This window comes from Stigmatopora argus, chromosome 1 (assembly GCF_051989625.1).
Source record: "Stigmatopora argus isolate UIUO_Sarg chromosome 1, RoL_Sarg_1.0, whole genome shotgun sequence".
NCBI classification, from domain to species: Eukaryota; Metazoa; Chordata; class Actinopteri; order Syngnathiformes; family Syngnathidae; genus Stigmatopora; species Stigmatopora argus.
The window spans coordinates 3,098,454-3,120,582 of NC_135387.1; the positions used below are offsets into that span (position 1 = coordinate 3,098,454).

At 42.5% G+C, this 22,129-nt stretch overlaps 2 protein-coding genes across 2 annotated transcripts in view; one reads left to right on the top strand and one right to left on the bottom strand.

Moving 5' to 3' along the window:
• bltp3a (bridge-like lipid transfer protein family member 3A) overlaps positions 1-22,129 on the top strand; it is a 32,297-nt gene that overhangs the window by 2,024 nt on the left and 8,144 nt on the right. Inside the window, exons 2-8 of the mRNA XM_077600725.1 lie at positions 7,003-7,165; positions 12,347-12,385; positions 12,563-12,654; positions 12,720-12,909; positions 13,069-13,209; positions 18,307-18,477; positions 18,674-18,854. Of these exons, the coding sequence (XP_077456851.1) occupies positions 7,003-7,165; positions 12,347-12,385; positions 12,563-12,654; positions 12,720-12,909; positions 13,069-13,209; positions 18,307-18,477; positions 18,674-18,854 (977 nt within the window). The remainder of the gene's footprint in view (positions 1-7,002; positions 7,166-12,346; positions 12,386-12,562; positions 12,655-12,719; positions 12,910-13,068; positions 13,210-18,306; positions 18,478-18,673; positions 18,855-22,129) is intronic.
• LOC144074526 (general transcription factor II-I repeat domain-containing protein 2-like) lies at positions 13,558-16,399 on the bottom strand. Its single transcript, XM_077601038.1, has 2 exons — positions 14,165-16,399; positions 13,558-13,981 (listed from the first exon to the last, which is right to left on the bottom strand). Exon 1 carries the CDS (start codon positions 15,987-15,989, stop codon positions 14,178-14,180), a length of 1,812 nt encoding a protein of 603 aa, XP_077457164.1. The 5' UTR covers positions 15,990-16,399; the 3' UTR covers positions 13,558-13,981; positions 14,165-14,177.

Below are 22,129 nucleotides of genomic sequence, written 5' to 3' on the forward strand. Positions count from 1 at the left end.
AATTATGTGTCATATCTAGAATTTAACGCCCTTTGCCGACATGTCATGATGCCATAGAACTTTGTGAAACAATTACCCCTCTAATAGTTGTTGTGCTGCTGTTTTCCACAGTTTGTTCTTAAACGAACACTATCCAAGAATTGCACTATAATTATTCATAATGGCCCTAATATTTCAATAAACATTTTGCATAGATTGTTTATGCACGCTGTATGTTCAGATGATCATTGCTCATGTTTTGTTTAGTTTGTTAGCGTCTGTCTTTTCTGATTGATATGTAACATTCGTATGTCAACACAGTTTGATTCTTTATTCCAGCTCCATTGTCCTTATTGCTCTTTGCACTATGTAAGATTGGTGGCTAAAAAATTGTACTGCAACCAGGATTAAAATGTTGACTACAATTAAGTACAAGTTCTTGCCGGAAAAGTAACTGTAGTTGACTCCAATTATGTGCATGTTTTTGTAATACAGTAATACCTTGACATACGAGTGTCCCAACATATGAGAAATTTTAGATACAGTGGTACCTCGATATACGATCGTAATCCGTTCCGAGACTGAGATCGTATGATGAGCTTTTCGTAACTCGAGCGGACGTTTCCCATTGAAATGAATTGAAAACAAATTAATTCGTTCCAACCCTCTGAAAAAACACCAAAAACAGGATATTGGATTGGAAAAAATGTTTTATTTCTTCTAATTCGCCATATATTGACAAAGTAATAAATAACGAGTGGTTTAATAGTAATGAAATGTGTTTAATAGAAGTAAAATTAGACGCATTTCGCAAAGGGGAGACACATCGGCATACGTACACGGAGGCGGAGGGGGGGGGGGTGTTCGGGGGCACTTTATCCACGGCACTCGTAAACGAACAAACAAATCTAAATTAACTTGGATAACTATATACAGACACTCAATGTTTAATGTAACTTCACACAAAACTGAATTCTAATTTTGTTTTAATCTTTTTTTTACCTTTGTTCTACGGGTTGACACCATCCGGACGCTCCGACGAAGTCTTCAAAACGAACGCATCAAGAGTTGTTTGTTTTTGCCTCCGCTTCAAAATGTTTTGAAAATGACGCGTAATCCAAGCTTTAGAATTAGCGCGCCACATCACTTGTAGGTTTGCTTTCTTGATGTTGTGTCTCTTGAAGGCACGCGGGTTCTCCGCATTGTACACCAGTAGCGGCTTAATTTTACAGTCACCACTCGCATTAGCACACAGCGCTAGCGGTAATGCCTTCTCCTCTGCCACGATGAATGTCCACCTGGGCATCTTTTTCCAAAAAAGACAAGTTTCATCGCAGTTGAAAACTCACTGGGGATGTAACTTTCCTGGGTGATTGTCAAGTTCTCTCGACTTTCCTTCAAATTTTACCCCAAACTTGAAAAGGGGCCCCGATCTTTTCACAGCAGTAACAACTCAAATCATTCCAGTTTACAATTTTATTGAAGTTTATGGTGATAGGAAGTGATTAGGTTGAAACCTTAAAGAAGGAGGAAAGAAGGAAGCATGTGACATCATTCAAGTTTCAAGTTACTATGCTGATCAAAGTGTTGCTCTTGAGTTTACTACTAACATCTTGAATTTATTACAGAAAAGCAGAAGAGCGTTCAAATGATAGAGTGGAAGTGAATGGGTACATTAACTGATTGAGTAAATCAAACACAAATGTTCACCTTACAGAGATTGGTCATAAGAGTAATCCAAGTTAAGGGAAAATACAAAGAATGCAACTTATGGTTGTGAGAAACAAATTAAGCATCAATCAGCTGGCATCTAGGTGGTACTTATTTTTATCCTACCAGTTGCGTGTGATCGGGTCTGAAGGGCATTTCTTGGTCCTCTTTGCCTGTCTCCTTTCAAAGCTGGACTACTGAATTTCTATCCTGGCTCATGCCTTATGATCTCAGGCAGGAAGTGAGGTGAGGTGACTTTGATTGAGTTTTCTTTTCTGCCCCCTGTTGGTCTGGAGGATGGGCAGACATATCTTCTCCATAGTTGACTTGACAGTGATAATCAAGGCAAATGTCTTGATAAATTCCACCGCGGCTTTCGAATTGGAACTCGCCGCTTCCCCGTGTCGGATTACCGAGTGTACTCTAGATCTTTTTTTATATTTTTCGAACCAGCCATGACTCGCTTTAAAGGGTTGTGAAGTTGTTGAAGGCTCTCCTTTCGTTGTTATCAAATCCATGTAAATTCCGCTGCCTTTTTCACATATGGTTGACTCGGTCACGCTATCTCCTGCTAATTGTTTTTCTTTTATCCACAATAAAAGAAGGCTCTCCATCTCGTCATGAATGTCACTGCGCCGGTGGGAAATGATAGTTAGTCCTTTGGAAGGTCTCTTCTCCTTAATTGCATCCTTCTGCTTAAGGATGGTGGATATAGTTGACGGATTCCTCTCGTATTGCCGAGCGAGCTCGGTAACACGTAACCACTCTCATATTTTTCAATTATTTCGCGTTTCATGTCCATTGTCAACGGTCGCCTTTTCTTTGCAAAACTCTGCTGATCCATAGTACAGACGCTCCCCTACTTACGAACGAGTTAGGTTCCGAGCGATTGTTCATAAGTTGAATTTGTTTGTAAGTTGATTCAGTGCTATATTTTGTATTATAATTTATGTTTAAGGCCTATATAAGTATATTGAAGGTTTATATAAGTGCATTTGTATGTTTAAGGCTTGTATAAGTAACACGCATTGGTTTGTACTGAAAAAAACATTTAATAAAATGGAAAGAATATGTACAGTACTGTATAGAGAGAGATTTATGTATTAGAAACTGGCCGAAAGAAGCGATCTAACGACGATTGCACAGTTTTCTTCTTTTTTTTCATCATAAATGATGCGGTAGCACTGTATGGCATCATTCAATTGATTTGCAAACTTTGTGCAACGTTCAATATTTGGGTCCTGCTGCTCGATCTTTCTGTTTATAAATGGTACTGACGGTCGAACGATTCAAGTTGTTATATGTGCAACGCTCACCACTCTCACGCGCATCAAGCTTTGTTATTATTGCCGCTCGTTTCAAATGAAATGGCTTGCCTCTTCCTTGCAACTCCCTCAATAGAAGCCTTTCACTTTTTACCAACCATATTCAATAATGGATGCACGAGATATTTAATGATACAAATGAAAAAGGTTCTTTGCGCACTGGAGATACGTCACGCACTTCCGCATTGCAACGAAGAAGGTAGATGGTGGGTGAGCTGAGCCCTCACAGCGCCAGGCGTATTAGCGGCGGAAAGAAGCACTACTCGGAAAAAAATACAAAATTGGACTTACGAACATTTTTCGACTTAAACGCAATTTGCAGACATGTTCGTAAGTACCGTTGTTCGTAAGTTGAATGTTTGTAAGTAGGGGAGCGTCTGTATTGTTTACCTGGTATGTAAATGTAGACCAAGTGGGAGAAAAAGCGGGCGGGTGGGGAAATGCAAAGTCCGCCCAGTGCTCGTAGATATATTTTATACACGAAAGAGATGCAAAAAAGACAGTGCCATGGCCACCTGGCTTGGTTGCATCACGAAATTTTGATCGTATTTCGGGCGAATTATTCGATCGAAATTTCCGTCGTAAGACGAGAATGTCGTATGACGAGCGGTCGTAAGACGAGGTACCACTGTACAAGGGAAATTCTGGGCAAATTTTGGCCTTGAGATACGAGCATACCAGATGATTTCAGATGTGGCTGTCCGGGTGGCCGAGCATGTGAGAGGCTGCTTATGAGAACAGCATCGCTCTGTCTTTCTCGCCGCCTCTCCCTCGCGTAAAAATATACCGGATTTTCTCGCATATAAGCAGTATTTGTGTAACAAAAAAATGATGAGGGTCAAGGGTACGGCTTATATGTGCACAAATTAGACTTGACATGCACGAAAGTGCAAGGTGACAAAGACGCAACACCATAACGCAAGACAGTGCGGACGATCATTTATTTCAAAATAGAGAAAATATAAACATAAAACACACAAAAAATGTATTTTGACGTCTATGAATGAAATTCAAGAAAAAAACCTATCTTGCATAAAACATGAAAAAACTCACTTGTGCCTGCCATTGCTCGCTCAGGGCGCCGACATCTTACCTTTTACCGGTAGTTATACGTGCTCTGACTGGCCAGATGCAAGTAGCCTTGATACATGTGTTCGTAGTGTTTACCATGTCAGCACATCCCAGTTGTTGTTAGGGCTGGTCGATCATTAAAATATCAGCCTTGATACCTGAGTAATGTGATTCTCATGCTATTATTGCATCCTGGGAATTGGACACACTTCCTGGTTGTACTTCTCACGTGACTTCCTTTTTGAATTCGTCCACGTGCAGACAACACCCTTTCGGAATCTGCAATCCAGCAGAGGATCCTTTCGATTCATACAGAAATACCACGTGCGTTGATTTTTCTTGAGATTTTCCCCTTCAAAGTAACACATTTGTACTCCCTATTAAAACCATGAATATGGAAGTGAAAATTGTGAACCGGGGGCGTCTTATATGAGAGAAATCGTAAAATTCAACAATTTTTAGGCAATTCTAAGAGTACGGATTATACGGAGGCGGTCAATATGCGAGAAAATACGGTATACAAGCACATGAGATTACAGGAGATAGCGTGACCGAGTCGATAATCTGCGAAAAACCCAACCTAATCTGCATAGACTTGAACGCAAAGCAAGCATCGGAAAAAGACACCAGCGAAACCCTTCAAAGCGAGTTGTGGCTGGTTCGATCATTTTAAAAAATGAACTGGGACACACTCGGTTCTGAGGTATGGAGAGGCCAGGAAGTTCCGCCTCGAAAGCCGCGGTGGAATACATTAACATCTTTGCCACAGTTATCGCCAAGAAGGTTTAAATTTAGTGTAACATAAGATTAAAACTTATTTTAAGTGTGTGTTTAGCAATCTAAGTTCTTTTAAATTAAATTTAAAGTTTATGTTACGAGCGCGTTGCCGCCAAGTCTCTCCTGTCCTTTTCTCTCTCTCCTCTGTGCACTCCACGCTACCCTCTGTCTGTACTGAATAATGTCACATTTTAGTATTGAAAACCATAAGGTAGATAGGTACTTGTTACTTTGTGACTAGGTGGTGAATTAGAACAAATAAAAACATGCTTTTCCATTCTAATATCCATTTTTTTTTCAGAGGGTGGGAACGGATTAATTTGTATTTAGTTATTTTCTATGGGAACAATTGTACTGAGATATGAGTACCGTATTTTCACACCTGTAAAATGCACCGTTTGATAGGGCGCAGCCTCATTTGCGGGTATATCTTCTGTTTTTTGTCAATACATTGGGCGCTTCTTCGGAAAGGGTGCTATCATGACACTAGGCTAGCGTATGTTATGCTATCCGCTAGCATATGTTATGCTATCCGCTAGCGTATGTTATGCTAGCAGCTAGCATAAGTTAGGCTAGCCGCTGGCGTGTTTTTTAAAGACATCATGACCAAAACTAAGTTTAATAATGCTTTATTGAGGTAAAAGGATATAAAGAGTTCGGCGTTCAACATGAAAGGCTCCACCGTCAGTCAGAGTTGTGTATTCCGGGAACTTGATTCCAGCTCTGGCGAAAGCTCGAACAACAGTGCTGGCCGACACTTGAGCCCAGTCATCCACAATCCATTGTAACTTGCAACATGCATCACTCCCAAGCCTTTGATTCTCCTCGCTGTTATATCGGCGTCGACAATTCATTCCAAATCGTCATGTAACTCATGCGACGTTGCCTGCCCGATCTACTATGTTGGCCATCCGTTAGCAAAGCTGTTAAATTGTGTTTGATCCATGGCTTCAGTCCATTTTCCAAGCATTCACACCAGCATTGTGTTGTCATTCATGTCAGGCATTTCCTCTGTACAGCTCTAATATGCTGTTTCTTTGAGTATTGAGTGTTTTTGAGCGTTAGAAACGCCGCGAGCACACGGAAGTCAAATGCCTTGCCACTCCCTGGGATGTTTTGAATGGATTTACTGTAATGCTTGGAATGTGCGGGGAGGCCATTTTTAGGGTAGAAATAAAACCAGTCACTCAAGTGGTCAGGGCCATACAAAAATTGAATTTAGTGCACAGATGAGGCCCGATTGGGCGCATTGACCATTTTAGAGAAAAACTTAGACTTTTAGGTGTGGCCTATAGGTGTGAAAATACGGTAACTTGACATACTAGCTCAGTCCTGGAAGACATTAAACCTGTATCTCAAGGTATTACTGTATAAGTTATCGTACTTTCAGTACAAGTGCACAATGTCTATGCATATCCTTGTCTTATTTCTGCAACTTAAGTGTACGAAGGAACCTGGATGAAAATAAAATAATTGGCTGATTGGTAGAGGGCAAGAAACCTGTTATAAACACAAAATCAAAACAATAACTAAAATGGGCTATCCTCTTTTAAAATGGGCAAATCTCTGTTTAACTATTGAGAACTGTGTTAGAAGTATTTCCAAAATCACATTTATTTAATATTTATTGTAATATAAAAGTAGATGGATGAGTGGATAGCGTGCTGGCCTCGCAGTTCAGGGGTCGAGGGTTCGATCCCAGGTGGATCCACACAGTATGGAGTTTCCATGTGCTTGCGTGGGTTTTCTCTTATGAGTGTGAGCATGAATCTCTTTGTGCCCTGCGATTGGCTGGCCACCAATTCAGGGTATCTCCCGCTTGGTGCCTGATGTCAGCTGGGATAGACTCTAGCACCCCCACGACCTTTTTAAGGATAAGTGGTTCGGAAAAATGAATGAATGAAATAGAGCATTTAATGAATAAATGATTGAAGTGCAAATCTTATATATTGCTCCTTTGGCTTAATTTCATGTGTACCATTCTTTTCATTATTATTATTATATACGTTTAATGGAAGATGCATTTTCAGGGGCACAGTGTCAGAAGAACCGTAAAGTGCATTAATAATCATGGTTTTGCCCCAATTCCGATGTAGTTTGGTCAAAAAAGGTGAATCTTTGGTTTGGATTTTGTACTTAGGTTTACCAAGAATCTGTCCCCAGACAAGATCAACCTTAGTACCTTAAAGGGGGAGGGGCAGCTGACCAACCTTGAGCTGGATGAAGATGTACTCCAGAACATGCTTGACCTGCCTACCTGGCTCGCAGTCACTCGTGTCTATTGCAACAAAGCCGCCATCAGGGTGAGTCACTTTGAAAACAAAATGACTTGGCTTGTTTGATAGAGAAAAAAAACACTGAATAGAATTAATTTGTCCAACTTCAGGTTCATTAGAAAAAATCTAACTCCTGAGTGAGCAAAACTGTATTTTGACACAATGATCATATCACACCTGTCGTACTGCCTAACAAGCTGGTCATCGGCCTGCAAGACAACATTAAAACAAATTGAAAACGTTTATAAGCAAGCTCTGAAAGTATTGGACAGAAAACCAAAAATGTTCCTTCACTGTCCTCACAACTGTTAAATATGCTGACGCAATCTTGGTTTCCAAAATGTCCATCACAAAGCTCCTCCTCCACTGCAAGGATTTGTAAAAAAAAGAAAAGAAAAAAAAAGAGTACATTCTTCACCTTCTCTATTCGTGCCTCACATACCTGGAAGTCAATACCTAATACTATACGTGAACTCCCGTCTCTGAACCTCTTTACCAATCACCTTATAGCCTGGCTGCTGGATGAACAGCATTGTTATTACAACACTCGTGACCGGATGTTTCGTCGAAAGACGTTTGGTCGACGGATGTTTGGTTGACGGACAGTTCGTCGAACGGACGTTTCGGCGAACGGACGTTTGGGCGAACGGACGTTTGGGCGAACGGACGTTTGGGCGAACGGACGTTTGGGCGAACGGACGTTTGGGCGAACGGACGTTTGGGCGAACGGACGTTTGGGCGAACGGACGTTTGGGCGAACGGACGTTTGGGCGAACGGACGTTTGGGCGAACGGACGTTTGGTCGACGGATTCACCGCCGGACATTTCGTCGAACGCACGATTCATGTTGACTGCTGCGTTATATATCCACTTGATGGAGCTCTAATAAAGAAATAGCATCTGCACCTCAGTCAACATGAATCGGACGTCTACCGCCGTCAATGGCATCTTATTGATAAAGTGTTTAATTTGGGACAATAATAGTATAAAAGAGGCAAGTTTGTCTATACCAGGGGTGGGCAAACTTTTTGAATGGCAGCTTATTGATAGTGTTTAATTTGGGACAATAATAGTGTAAAAGAGGCAAGTTTGTCTATACCAGGGGTGGGCAAACTTTTTGACTTGCGGGCCAGAATGGATACTAAAATTTGACAGCATTTGGACATGCAATGTAATTTATCAAACCTGGGGATTGAAATATAAGAAAAAAGACACAATTGAAGGTGAAAATTTATTTTCAAATTTACTTTCAACATTAAGAACATATTATTCAACGAAAGAAAGCAGTCTTTAAATTGAGAGTGATGAGCGGTATTGCAGGGCAAAGGGAAATGAATGAGGTCATTAATTTTTACTATAATTTGGACAATGTCGGCGGGCCGGATTAAAAAGCCTAAGTATATGGTCCGCGGGCCGTAGTTTGAAAAACATGTACACACGCCAATACGAGCGAATCCGGCGGCGGGGTGAGCGAGGGAATCCGGCGACGAGTAACATGTACACACACGGCAATAATACGCAACTCATTGATAATTTTGATATTAGATATTTAGATATTAATGCTCTTACATTGTCAATGCAATTACAAACTCACTCTCTCATGATTATAATTTTGAGAGCGAGAGATTACCTGGTTGATCGCTTTCAACAGACTGTCTGTCTCTCTCTCCCTCCCCCTCTCTCTCTCTCCCTCCCTCTCTCTCTCCCTCTCTCTCTCCCTCCCTCCCTCTCTCTCTCGCTCTCTCTCTCCCTCCCTCTCTCTCCCTCTCTCCCTCTCTCTCCCCCTCTCTCTCTCTCCCCCTCTCTCTCTCTCCCCCTCTCTCTCCCCCTCTCTCTCACCCCCTCCCTCGCTCTTCCTCTCTCTCGCTCTCTCGCACTCTCGCTCTCTCGCACTCTCGCTCTCGCGCTCTCTCTCTCGCGCTCTCTCTCGCGCTCGCTCTCTCTCTCGCGCTCGCTCTCTCTCTCGCGCTCGCTCTCTCTCTCGCGCTCGCTCTCTCTCTCGCGCTCGCTCTCTCTCTCGCGCTCGCTCTCTCTCTCGCGCTCTCTCTCTCTCTCGCGCTCTCTCTCTCTCTCTCGCTCTCTCTCTCGCGCTCGCTCTCTCTCTCGCGCTCGCTCTCTCGCTCGCTCTCTCTCTCGCGCTTGCTCTCTCTCGCGCTCGCTCTCTCTCTCGCGCTCGCTCTCTCTCTCGCGCTCGCTCTCTCTCTCGCGCTCGCTCTCTCTCTCGCGCTCGCTCTCTCTCTCGCGCTCGCTCTCTCTCTCGCACTCTCTCTCTCTCGCGCTCTCTCTCTCTCGCCCTCGCTCTCTCTCTCGCCCTCGCTCTCTCGCCCTCGCTCTCTCTCTCGCCCTCGCTCTCTCTCTCGCCCTCGCTCTCTCTCTCGCGCTCTCTCTCTCTCTCGTGCTCGCTCTCTCTCTCGCGCTCTCTCTCTCTCGCACTCGCTCTCGCGCTCGCTCTCTCTCTCGCGCTCGCTCTCTCTCTCTCTCTCTCTCGCTCTCTCTCTCTCTCTCGTGCTCTCTTGCACTCTCCCTCTCTCTCCCTCCTTCTCTCTCCCTCGCCTTCCCTCGCTCTCTCCCTCCTTCTCTCTCCCTCACCTTCCCTCGCTCTCTCGCTCTCTCGCTCTCTCTCGCTCTCCCGCTCTCCCTCTCTCTCGCTCTCCCTCTCGCACTCTCTCGCACTCTCTCTCGCGCTCTCTCGCTCTCTCTCGCTCTCTCTCGCTCTCTCTCGCCCTCCCCCCCTCCCCCTCCAAACGTCCGTCGACGAAACGACCGGGTACCCACAATACTACCTAGACCTGTGGTATTTGTGTATGTTTCATTGTTACTATGCTGCGGTCTAGGCTTTGCCATTGTAAGAAGTTATATTCGGCCTGTTGTTGCCTCTACTGATATCCTCCACCACTTTGCGGCTTCAGTCTATCATGGTATTTTATGTTATATATGAAAATAAATGTTCATAAAGATGTCAGAATTCACGCTGAAAGTCGTAAGCGAAAGACAGGACGGCTGGGAGCCTCGGTAAGTGTTTTTCCCCTTCAATTCACCTTAATTGTATTACACAGGTCTCTCATCGTCATTTTTTTTATTAGGATTAAACAGAGAAGATCTTAAATACTGTATTCCTTTGTTAATTATTATCATTATTATTATTATTTTTAATGCATTTCAAGATGACGTTTGTTCTTTGTTCTGGAAATAAAATTCCCGCCAAAAATGTGATATTTACTAGAGTGCGATTTTTTTTTTTCCTCACTATACTGTCTTTCTTCGAAATAAATAAATTAAATTAAATCAGACTTAGGCTTGTCGTCATCATTGACTAGACAAAAGCCTAATTGTCATCATACCCAGCTGCGTATGACGAAATTGAAAGTGCTTCTCCACAAAGTACGCTTTTCCCAGGCAAGAGCCCAACCAAGTGATAGTTTCAGACTTGCTGGCACTCTGCCGTGATGGATACATCGCATCACCTCCCGAGCGCAACCAACTCCCGGCGACTGCGAAAAGGTTTGCCTCACCGATGCCAACAAAGAATAAAATGGATCACTTACCTCCCACTGTCTGCTTACTTACCTTCAGTCAGCCAGCAGGAGGCAGATCACCGCCCAACATCCTTCATGTTTCCTCACCCCGAAGTTGTTACACAGAGGGGATTGTGTGTCGTGCTACTGCAAATTCAGAGTCCTGATGGCTGTGGGAAAGAAGCTGTCCTTAAGCCTCTTTGTCCGTGCTCTGTGAGACCGGTAGCGCCTGCCAGAGGGAAGCAGCTGGAACAGGTTGTGAGCAGGGTGGTCCGGGTCCCCAACGATGTTCCCGGCTCTGCTGAAGTAACGAGGGCTGGCAATATCTTCCAGTGAGGGCAGAGAGCAGCCGACGATCCTCTGGGCAGTGTTAATCACTCTCTGCATGGCCGGATAGTGTAGACCAGAAATTGCTACGATAATTGAAAAACGTAGGATTACTCCTATTAGATCTACCATACTCATGTTTTCGCGTCTATTCAATATCAAGAAGCGTATATATTAAACATTGCACAGTTAGATGCATATGTAAAGAATTTAATGTATTAATATTCAAATATATTCTATATAGATATAATAAATGTGAAAATATTTTAAGTACTGTACTCACTATGACAATTTTTCTTCTCCGCTTGATTAAGATGAGATACCTGTACAGAACATGTAGGTGAAGTGAAGATGATGAAAATAAAGATTCACAGCACAGGTTATGGAGAGCTTTATTCCAAGTCAGGTAAGGCCTCATTGTCAGAATTCAAAGCCATCCAAGAGGAACCAGGAGCTTCTGCTTAAGGTTTTTGGCGCACAACGAATATGGTGATGGGGAGTTGTGATTACTTTTTTTTTTTACACTGTCAAGACGTTTACCAAATTCGATGGTTTTACCATGTTGTCATCAATCTCTGGGACCGTTTGTTGCAAACTGCATGCCATATTGAAGATCTCTTGGTGATTTCTCAAAGTAAGACCACGTTCTTCATCCACATTGTCGTCATCGTTGTCCTCTTCCTCACACCCCAATTTCATCATTTCAATTCTCATCAGTTTTGGGGGGTTGAGTGTCTTGCTAGCATGACGCCATCATATCTGAGAAGCCTAGCTAGTCAAGCCTAGCCAGCTTCACGGACGTATCTATGGCTGAATGATGAACCTTTTCGGGCATAAATGGATGATTTTTTCATTTTGGCCACAAATTTTTCCATTTTGAAATTATCGTCTTTTCCTTCATAGCATTGTTGGCATTCTTCCAATTTGACCGGCCTCACGTTCCTCGGTAGTTGGCTGTTCTTCTGCAGGCCTTCTTCAAGGAGGCTATAGCAGCTTATGAGTTTCAACACAATTATTTTATGAACATTTTTTTATTTTCGATACTAATGAAAAATTCTGTGATGGACTGAAGCTGCGACCTTGAAAGCCTGGGAGCATCTGATTTAGAACAACATACCTGTGTGTAATTGCACTTTCACTTTAACAACGATACAATATTATATAGAATATACTTGGAATTTTAAACAAAAACTATTTACAGTGGCGGCAGAGAGTTGGGGTGTGCGAAACGTTGAATTCTTCCTGTGGAAGAAAATAAATGAGTAGCACTGCCTTATGTTGACTGCATACTACAGATGGAAGAATGCTGTACAAAATGTTTGGTGAAGGTACGGCCCTCATTGACTTTGGACTTCTGTCTTGGCAGATACAATGGACCAAGTTAAAGACAAGCCCCATCTGCTTAGTAAGAGTTTGCTCTGTAACAGCACATTTCAGCTACACTTTGCTTCACTTCTGAACATCAATCATTGTAGTATCCGTATTTTTCATTCCATAGGTTGTGTTGTTTATCTTTAGTAAATATTTCCTCACATTTCTTTTGTTAATGCCAAATTCTAGTCACGTTTCCTTCTTTGTGCAGTTTCTGGATAAAGTGGAGGTAGAAATGAGGACATGTGAGGAACCACGTCCTCCCAATGGCCCCTCTCCCATTGCCATTACAGCAGGCCAGAGGTAAGATAGTAGGAATATCGCTTAAAGGGAAGACGTCGGTTTATATTGGATGTGATTGTTCACAGCGAGTATGGCTTTGCTGAGAAGGTGGTGGAGGGCATGTCTGTTAGAATCAACTCCATCACCATCAAAGTACAGGCTCGTGCCTTCCACGCATCTTTTGAGCTATGGCAGTTGCAAGGCAACAGCCTCAACCCAAAATGGCAGCGGACTGACCTACGCTCTACCCGCATCACTGACCCAAAAAGAGGAGAGGTACCGTACTGCATTTTAACCCCTCCACCTGATAGTAAGAAAAAAAAATTGTATTGATAAATATTATTGTCCTTTTTGATGTAGCCAGTGTACCTTCACTAAGTTGTTAAATAGGTGAGGACAGTGATGTTTGATTGCCCGCTTTATTTTGTGCTTCAGGTGTTGACATTCAAAGAAATCAACTGGCAGACTTTGCGCATTGAGGCAGATGCCATCGAGAGTGACGACCAGGATTTGGGTAGCACTCCTTTACGACTTATCACTAACCAGGGACGCATTCGGATTGCGTTAAAACGCAGAGTAAGACATTTGCTTTGAAATTCTTGACCAAGTTTTTTTTCCATTGGGCTACATATATGTGTATAGGAACATGTAAACATCAGTGTTCTATTACTTTGGGGCAGTGTTGCTCAGTGGTAGATTAGTCATTCCTCAACCCACAGGTTTTGGGTTTGATTCCCCGCCCTGGACATAGGTGTCATTGAATTAGACTCTGGTTTCCTTCCCCATCCCAAAAACATGCTTGATATGCTCGTTGAACACTCTAAACCAGGGGTCCCCAAACTTTTTCCTGTGAGGGCCACATAACTTTTCCCTTCTCTGATGGGGGGCCGGTGTCAGTTTGTAACAGAAAAAGTGTGACGATCGTAGGGGAGCTTAATTTTTTTTTATTGTTTTCCAGAAAGCCACACATAACCAAATAACCCTTTCCAGGTTCTTTACAGAAAAAAGTCAGAAAACAAATAATAACACTATTAATGAAATAAATAATAACTAAATAACCCTCTCTGAGTTCTTCACATAAAAAACAGGAAATAAATAACACTATTTATGAAATAAATAAGAAGTAAATAACTCTCTCTGGGTTCTTCATAGAAAAAAAGCCATGGAACATGAACTTTCTGTTGTGCCATGCACAATCTTAACAGATAAAAGTTCAGCTCAGTTGTCAGAGCAGAATCTCTCTGACACATATGAGCAGTCTCCTAAAGTTCTTGTGTTTCTTCCTTATAATCCTTTTGTTCCAATAGGCTTGTAGACACCGCTGTTTGCAGCTCTCTCATCAACTTCCCTGTGAAAACCACAAAGGAAGCAGGTTGAGAAACTGAACTGTGAAGTGAAACCGCACCTACACAGCACAATACATTTCACTACCAGTATGGTTGTAAAGATGGATTTTATCCCAGTAGATTTTATTATGATTATATTTGTTTATGCTCAGAATGACTCATTCAAGTCAGAAAAGTGAGCTTACCTATGTCTGTTCATCAGTGTGAACTGTGGGCCTGCATCTGGCTGGTGAGAAGTTGAATATCAGGTTCCATTCGAGTTACAGCCAGTCTCAAGCACTGATGCAAATGTTCATCTGTCAATCTTGATCTCATCGGAGTTTTCAGCAGTTTCATGCGAGAAAAGGTTTTCTCGCAGATATACGTGCTGCCAAAAACTGAGGACATTTTCATTGCATGTTTTTTGATGTTTGGATATGTGTCGTTTGGGAGGGAGGCATAGAAGTCAATGAGACTGTTGATCTTGAATGCGTCTTTCAGAACATCACAGTTCTGTAACTCAGCCAACTCAAACTGATATGAAGGCTGGGCTTCATCAATGTCGGCAACAAAGGGGTTCTGAAAAAGACGGATTTCTTTTGCATGAACATGTAGTTCAGTGAATCGCACACCGAACTCCGCCTTCAGCATTTCCAGTGCTTCCACGCACTTTTCAGCTGGGAACGGGACCGCTGGGTTCTCTGTCGACAGGTTTTGGGTAGCAGGAAGATGGACAAAGTTGCGCTTTTTCACTTGTTCCAAAAGCAGCGCTAATTTCACCTCAAATGCTTTTATGTGTGAATACATGTCGCAAATGAGTTTCCCTTCGCCTTGTAGCTGCAAGTTAAGGCGGTTAAGTATTTCTGTCACGTCTGTTAAAAATGCGAGGTGCCATTTCCATTCTGGGTTGATCAGCTCTGGGACCGTTTTGTCTTTTAAATGAAGAAATGCGTTAATTTCGGGTAGAAGCTCGTAAAAACGCCTCAAAACTCTGCCCCGGCTCAGCCATCGGACCTCTGTGTAGTACAGCACATCTCCGTGCGTAGACTCCAGTTCAGACAGGAATTCTTGGAACTGCCTGTGTTTAAGTCCCTTTGCCCTGATGAAGTTTATGCACGACACCACAACCTTCATTACAGAATCCCACGTCAACACTTTGCAGCACAGTGCTTGCTGGTGAATTAGGCAGTGGACTCGTAGAGGGGCGGTGAGACCCCTTTTTTCCAACTCACGGTTCATGCGTCCTATTAAACCGCCAGTTTCGCCCACCATGCTAGGAGCCCCGTCAGTCGTGATGCTAGCCAGCTTTGACCAGTCCAGGTCCAACTTCTCCATGGTTTGGCACACTTTGTCAAAAATATCCTCTCCCGTTGTGGTCCCTTTGAGACTTTGGAGGGCTGCCAGATCCTCGCATATCTCAAAGTTTGCGCTAACTCCACGAATAAAAATGAGCAGTTGCGCTGTGTCTTGCACGTCCGTGCTTTCATCCAGTGCTAATGAAAAAAAGTCAAATTCTTTCGTCTTCTGCTGCAGCTGGGCATAGACATTATTCCCGATTTCTTCAACGCGTCTGGTGATTGTACTCGCCGACAGACTTACGGCATTAAATGCATCTTTCTTCTCGGGACACACTTCCTCCACGACAACATCCATACATTTCTTAAAAAACTCTCCGTCAGTGAAAGGCTTACCGTTGCTTGCTATCAGTTTAGCAACCCGAAAGCTGGCCCGAACGGATGCCTGGTTCAGCTGAGCTTGGCGTAGAAATGTAGTCTGCTGAGATAATAGTCCAACTTTTCGCTTTGAGAGTTTGTCTGCTCGTATTTGGCCTTGCACGCTATCGTACTTGTCCTTGTGACGGGATTCGTAGTGCCGGCGAAGATTGTATTCTTTGAATACTGCCACTGTCTCTTGACAGATGAGACAAACAGCCTTTTCTTTGCATTGAACAAAAAAATAATCGTTTGTCCACTGCAGGTTAAATACCCTGCATTCTGAATCAATTTTTCTCTTAACTAACCTTTTCGCCATTATTCCGTTCTCAAACAGGTTCAGGTTGCACAGTTTTTATATGCTTGAATAGCATCGCAATAGCAATGGTACCAGGGCTCCGCCCTCACCTGCGATCGTCCAGATGTCTCGCTAACACTCTGCTCACGCATGCAACGGTGGAATGCCCGCTTGCATCAAAGGCAAACACTCTCCCCGCGCATGTCACCAAAGGAGCAATGCGAAGGCCCGCTTCACTGGGATGATTTGTGGGCTCAGCAGGGGTGCAATGAACCAAACACAAGATTAAAACGTCCCAGTCTTCAAGGCCAAATAGGAAAATAAATCCGATAGCGTCTCTGGTATTGTTCAGAGGGCCGGTCCAAATGTGCCGGCGGGCTGCATCCCAAAAAAATAAAAAAATAAAAAAATAAAATTAAAAAATTAAAAAAAAAAAAAAAAAAAAAAAAACGATAGCGTCTCTGGTATTGTTCAGAGGGCCGGTCCAAATGTGCCGGCGGGCCGTATCCGGCCCGCGGGCCGTAGTTTGGTGACCCCTGTCTCTAAGTATGGTTGTGACCCACAGTTTAACTCGTGTCTTTTGAAACTGGAATAAATGCCATCATTCCACTTTTTCCTTGTCAGAATGAAATTAGCAAACCAGTCACACTGGACTAATGAAACTGTTCCAATTAAATCAAACGCAAATGATTAGCTTTTAAGATAAGGGAAATCAATCTGTCGGTCACAGAAGTAATATTAGCTACTGGAGATATTTATTTTGACATCCACATATTCGGATCCTACTATTCAGGTGCGCTCCAAAGTCTGGATATCTCAGAATGCAATGTGGAGAATAGTATGTCGTTAAAGTCACGTGAGAAACTCGAACTCCTGTCTACAAAAGTTGCTATCAGCTTTCTGGTCCTATAATCTTAAAATCAACAGGAAGACGAGAGAGTAAAATTCAGAAATGATTTATCTGGATACAATATCTCTTTTTGCTTTGCTATCTCTAGTAAATACAAATTAAAAATTTTTTTTTTCTGCATTTACTAAATAATGCTGTGCCTGAGAACTAATGGATTTTTTTGTATTTTTATTGTGAAAATATTTTCAATTTGCGTGATTTAGTAAAATTCAATGAAGTTCAAGGCTTTCATTATTCAACATTTTTACACAATTTTTTACACTTACTGCAAATCAATATCGGCTCCAATTATCAGTTATCTGCCTCTAACAACTAATAATCGGAATGGGTCTTTAAGAACCCATATCAGTGAATCTCTAATATGTACAGTAATAACCCGACATACGAGCAATTTGAGATACGAGTAAAATTTTGGGCAAATTTATCTTGAGATACGAGACAAATTTTGATATACGAGCATACAGCGGACACGAGAGGCTGCTCATAAGAACATCATGGGCACTGTCTTTCTCCCCGCAACTGCCTCGTGTAATGTCGCTCTGGTCACAACTCCCTTGTGTAATGTCTCTCTGGTCACAACTCCCTCGTGTAATGTCTCTACGAGCACTGGGTGGAGCGTTGCGTTTTTTCAGTGGTTTTTTTTTTCCCGTTTGTCAGTCCGAATGGCGGAGCTTGTTCGCTAATACGAGAGGAGTACTACTTCCTGGGCAAGTTGGCAAGTGGTCGTGCTTTATCCTATTGTGAGGACATTTGTGTGCATTATTTTCGGAATATTTTGAAGGGAAGACAAAAGCAAACAACCCTCGATAGGTTGCATCTGAAAGTCAGGGTGGAGGTGGGGCAAATAGAGCCAACCTGGAAGAAGAAAGGTATAAAAATATAAAACAAAATTAGGATTAAGTTTAGTGTAAGGTTAGATTAAATTTTTTTTTCAGTGTGTCTGCATCGTAATCCAAGTTCATTTGAATTTGTTTATGTTATGTTAAAAGTGCGTTGCCGTGTAAAAAGTCCCCCCTCTCTCCCCCCTCTTTGTCTGTCACTCTCTCTCTCTCCCCTCCGCGAAATCCGTCTAATTTTAGTACTATTAAACACATTTTACTACTATTAAACCACTAGTTATTTGTTACATTGTTAATAGATGGCGAATTAGAACAAATAAAAATGTTTTTCCAATCCAATATTCTGTTTTTGGTGTTTTTTCAGAGGGTTGGAACGAATTAATTTGTTTTTAGTTCATTTCTATGGGAAACGTTCATTTGAGTTACGAGTAAATCGATATACGAGCTCAGTCCCGGAACGAATTAAGTTCGTTTCTCGAGGTACCACTGTATAAAGAAAAATTCAACTTTCAGGCTGCATTAAAGTGTATGAAACGTATTTTTTCTGCAGTCGATGCATTTGGGTCACAAATGTTCTTGTTCCATCCAGATTAAGGACTGCAATGTTTTGGCCTCCAAGCTGCTCTTTATTCTGGATGACTTGTTGTGGGTGTTGACCGACTCTCAGCTCAAAGCCATTATCTGCTATGCCAAGTCTCTCAGTGAAGCCATGGAGAAGTCTGCACAGCAGAGGAAGAACATGACTACAGATTCCCTGCAGGTCCTGCCAATTTTAACAGCCTATGAAATGGAATTTACACATTTATTTAATCTGAAAAGGCTTTCAAATTTAAATTCCCTTCAAATTTCTCCTCTTAAAACGTGTATTACTTTAATCAAAAGATTTGTGTTTAAATGTCAAATGTGAACCGTCTCATTTTTTAATGAATTAATAAGACCTGGCTTTTGTGGTATAGACTGCTCCTCCATCACCAGGTCTCCACAATCTTTGGACAGAGTCGACACCTGCCCCTACTGGCTCACCTAACAACATGAGTCAATATTTCGATCGCTTTGATGTGAAGGAATCTTCTTACCACACTTTTATTTCCCGTTTGGACCTACATGTTTGCAATGACAGTTCCTCAGTGGCTGAAGGTAAATGAGACACATTTATGTTACAGTACAATCAAAGGCCCTGGGTGACGATGCCCTAGTTGAAAGCGTAGTTGGGAGCCCAGAAAAAAAAAGGATGTATTTTTTGAAGATATTGTATTTTAAAGAGTGTACGTCTGTCACTGTTTATGATTAATGATTCCACTCCATGCATTAAACTCCCATTCTAATTGCACTTTACCTGATATTCCTGGTGGATGGTCTCATCTCATTTTCTGAACTGCTTTATCCTCATTAGGGTCGCGAGGGGTGCTGGAGCCTATCCCAGCTGACTCCCGGCCAGAGGCGGAGGACACCCTGAATCGGTGGCCAGCCAATCGCAGGGCACAAGGAGACGGACAAAACTGCACACTAACACCCATACCAAGGGGCAATTTAGAGTGTCCAATCAGCCTACCATGCATGTTTTTGGAATGTGAGAGGAAACCGGAGTACCCGGAGGAAACCCACGCAGGCCCGGGGAGAACATGCAAACTCCACACAGGTGGACGTGACCTGGATTTGAACCCAGGACCCCAGAGCTGTGAGGCTGACGCGCTAACCACTTGCACTACCAGGCCACCCAATCTGGTGGATGGTGTTTATTTTTAATAACTGCTAGAATCCACACTCATACAATTGCAGTATGTGAAGGGGATAACACTGCACTTAACTTGTATGGCTGCAGTAGTGCAGAGTCAACAACTTTCAAACTATCCATGAAGCTGCCGTTTTTTAGGTTGAAGTTTTTTTAAGACAATGATGGCCATACCGGTAACCTGGACCCTCCTTTCATTGCTTTCTTAAAACCATACCATGGGGCTTAGACCAGTGGTTCTTAACCTGGGTTCGATCGTACCCTAGGATTTCGGTGAGTCGGTCTCAGGGGTTCGGGGGAACCTCTGCTGCGGAGGTCAAGACACATTGACTCATCATGTCTATTCACGATAACATTGCCCTGCTTGACCATCACTGGCTGCAGATGATCACGTGACATTGCTTGCAAACAAGCAAGATTTCTGGCTGTCAAAGAGGTCTAATTTCTTCAAACGAGGTCTCCACTCGTTACCTGTATTAATAGCATCTGTTTTAACTCATTATCGGCATAAAAGACACCTGTACACGACCTCAGTCTCTCACACTCCAAACTCCACTATGGACAAGAGTCCCCATGTGTCAAAGTGGCGGCCCGGGGGCCAAATCTGGCCCGCCGCATCATTTTGTGTGGCCCGGGAAAGTAAATCATGAGTGCCGACTTTCTGTTTTAGACTTTTCTGTTTAAAATTAAGAGTATAGATGTATATTAAATTTCCTGATTTTCCCCCTTTTAAATCAATAATTGTAATTTTTTAATTATTTTTTTTGTGTTTTTAGTTAAAAAATCATCTTGTAAAATCTAAAAATATATATAAAAAAGCTGAGATAAACATTGTTTTATATCTAAATCTATAAAAAACTGAATATTCAGGGCTTTTAATCCATTTTTTAAAATCCATTTATTAAAAAAAATCTAAATATTATATTTAAAATGGTCCGGCCCACATGAAATCGAGTCGACGTTAACGCGGCCCGCGAACCAACCCGAGTCTGACACCCTTGGCCAAGACCAAAGAGCTGTCAAAGGACACCAGAGACAAAATTGTAGACCTGCACCAGGCTGGGAAGACTGAATCGGCAATAGGTAAAACTCTTGGTGTAAAGAAATCAACTGTGGGAGCAATTATTAGAAAATGGAAGACATACAAGACCACTGATAATCTCCCTCGATTTGGGGCTCCATGCAAGATCTCACCCCGTGGCGTCTAAATGATAACAAGAACGGTGAGCAAAAATCCCAGAACCCCACCGGGGGACCTAGTGAATGACCTACAGAGAGCTGGGACCACAGTAACAAAGGCTACTATCAGTAACACAATGCACCGCCAGGCACTCAAATCCTACACTTCCAGACGTGTCCCCCTGCTGAAGCCAGTACACATCCAGGCCCGTCTGCAGTTTGCCAGAGAGCATTTGGATGATCCAGAAGAGGACTGAGGGAATGTGTTATGGTCAGATGAAACCAAAATAGAACTTTTTGGTTGAAACACAGTTTCTCGTGTTTGGAGGAGAAAGAATACTAAATTGCATCCGAAGAACACCATACCCACTGTGAAGCATGGGGGTGGAAACATCATGCTTTGGGGCTGTTTTTCTACAAAAGGACCAGGACGACTGGTCTGTGTAAAGGAAAGAATGAATGGGGCAATGTGTCGAGAGATTTTGAGTGAAAATCTCCTTCCATCAGCAAGGACATTGAATATGAGACGCAGCTGGGTCTTTCAGCATGACAATGATCCCAAACACACAGCCAGGGCAACAAAGGAGTGGCTTCGTAAGAAGCATTTCAAGGTCCTGGAGTGGCCTAGCCAGTCTCCAAATCTCAACCCCATAGAAAATCTGTGGATGGAGTTGAAAGTCTATGTTGCCCAACGACAGCCCCAAAACATAACTCCTCTAGAGGAGATCTGCATGGAGGAATTGGCCAAAATACCACAAACAGTGTGTGAAAAGCTTGTGAAGAATTACAGAAAATGTTTGGCCTCCGTTATTGGCAACAAAGGGTACACATAATGTATTGAGATGAACTTTTGGTATTGACAAAAAACTTATTTTCCACCATGATTTGCAAATTAATTATTTAAAAATCAAACAATTTGATTTTCAGTTTTTTCCCCACATTCTGTATCTCATGATTGAGGTTTACCCATGTTGACAATTACAGGCCTCTCTAATCTTTTCAAGTAGGATAACTTGCACAATTGGTGGTTGACTAAATACTTATTTGCCCCACTGTACATATGTTGAATGTGAAAGCTGTCCAGAAGCTTGATACTGATCAAGATTATTTGATTCAGGTGTGTTGGTAAAGGGAGATATAGAAAACAGTCTGGATAGGGGCTCTCGAGGACCGGACTTGGCCACCCCTGGGCTAGAGCAACCCTTGCAGACACATGATTGATGAATGAATGTCGTATTGACAGCAACAGAAGTGAGATGTTCATTTACCAGTAACGCTAGCCATTAACACAGTAAAATGATGCACAACCCCTCCCACGCCTTTCTTCCACTGTCAACAGAAGCGCAAGAGGAACACAAAAGTGCAACAAGACGTTTAGGCGCCATGTCAGGCAATCTGACTCACGATCACTTATTGAGACCAGAAGTAATTTTGTAAATAAATAATATTATATATATATCTTTTACATTTAGCATATTTAAATATACTTTATATGTTAGAA

Bases quoted from the DNA above. Each gene is read 5' to 3' on its own strand.
- LOC144074526 (XM_077601038.1), bottom strand. From the start codon at position 15,989: ATGGCGAAAAGGTTAGTTAAGAGAAAAATTGATTCAGAATGCAGGGTA.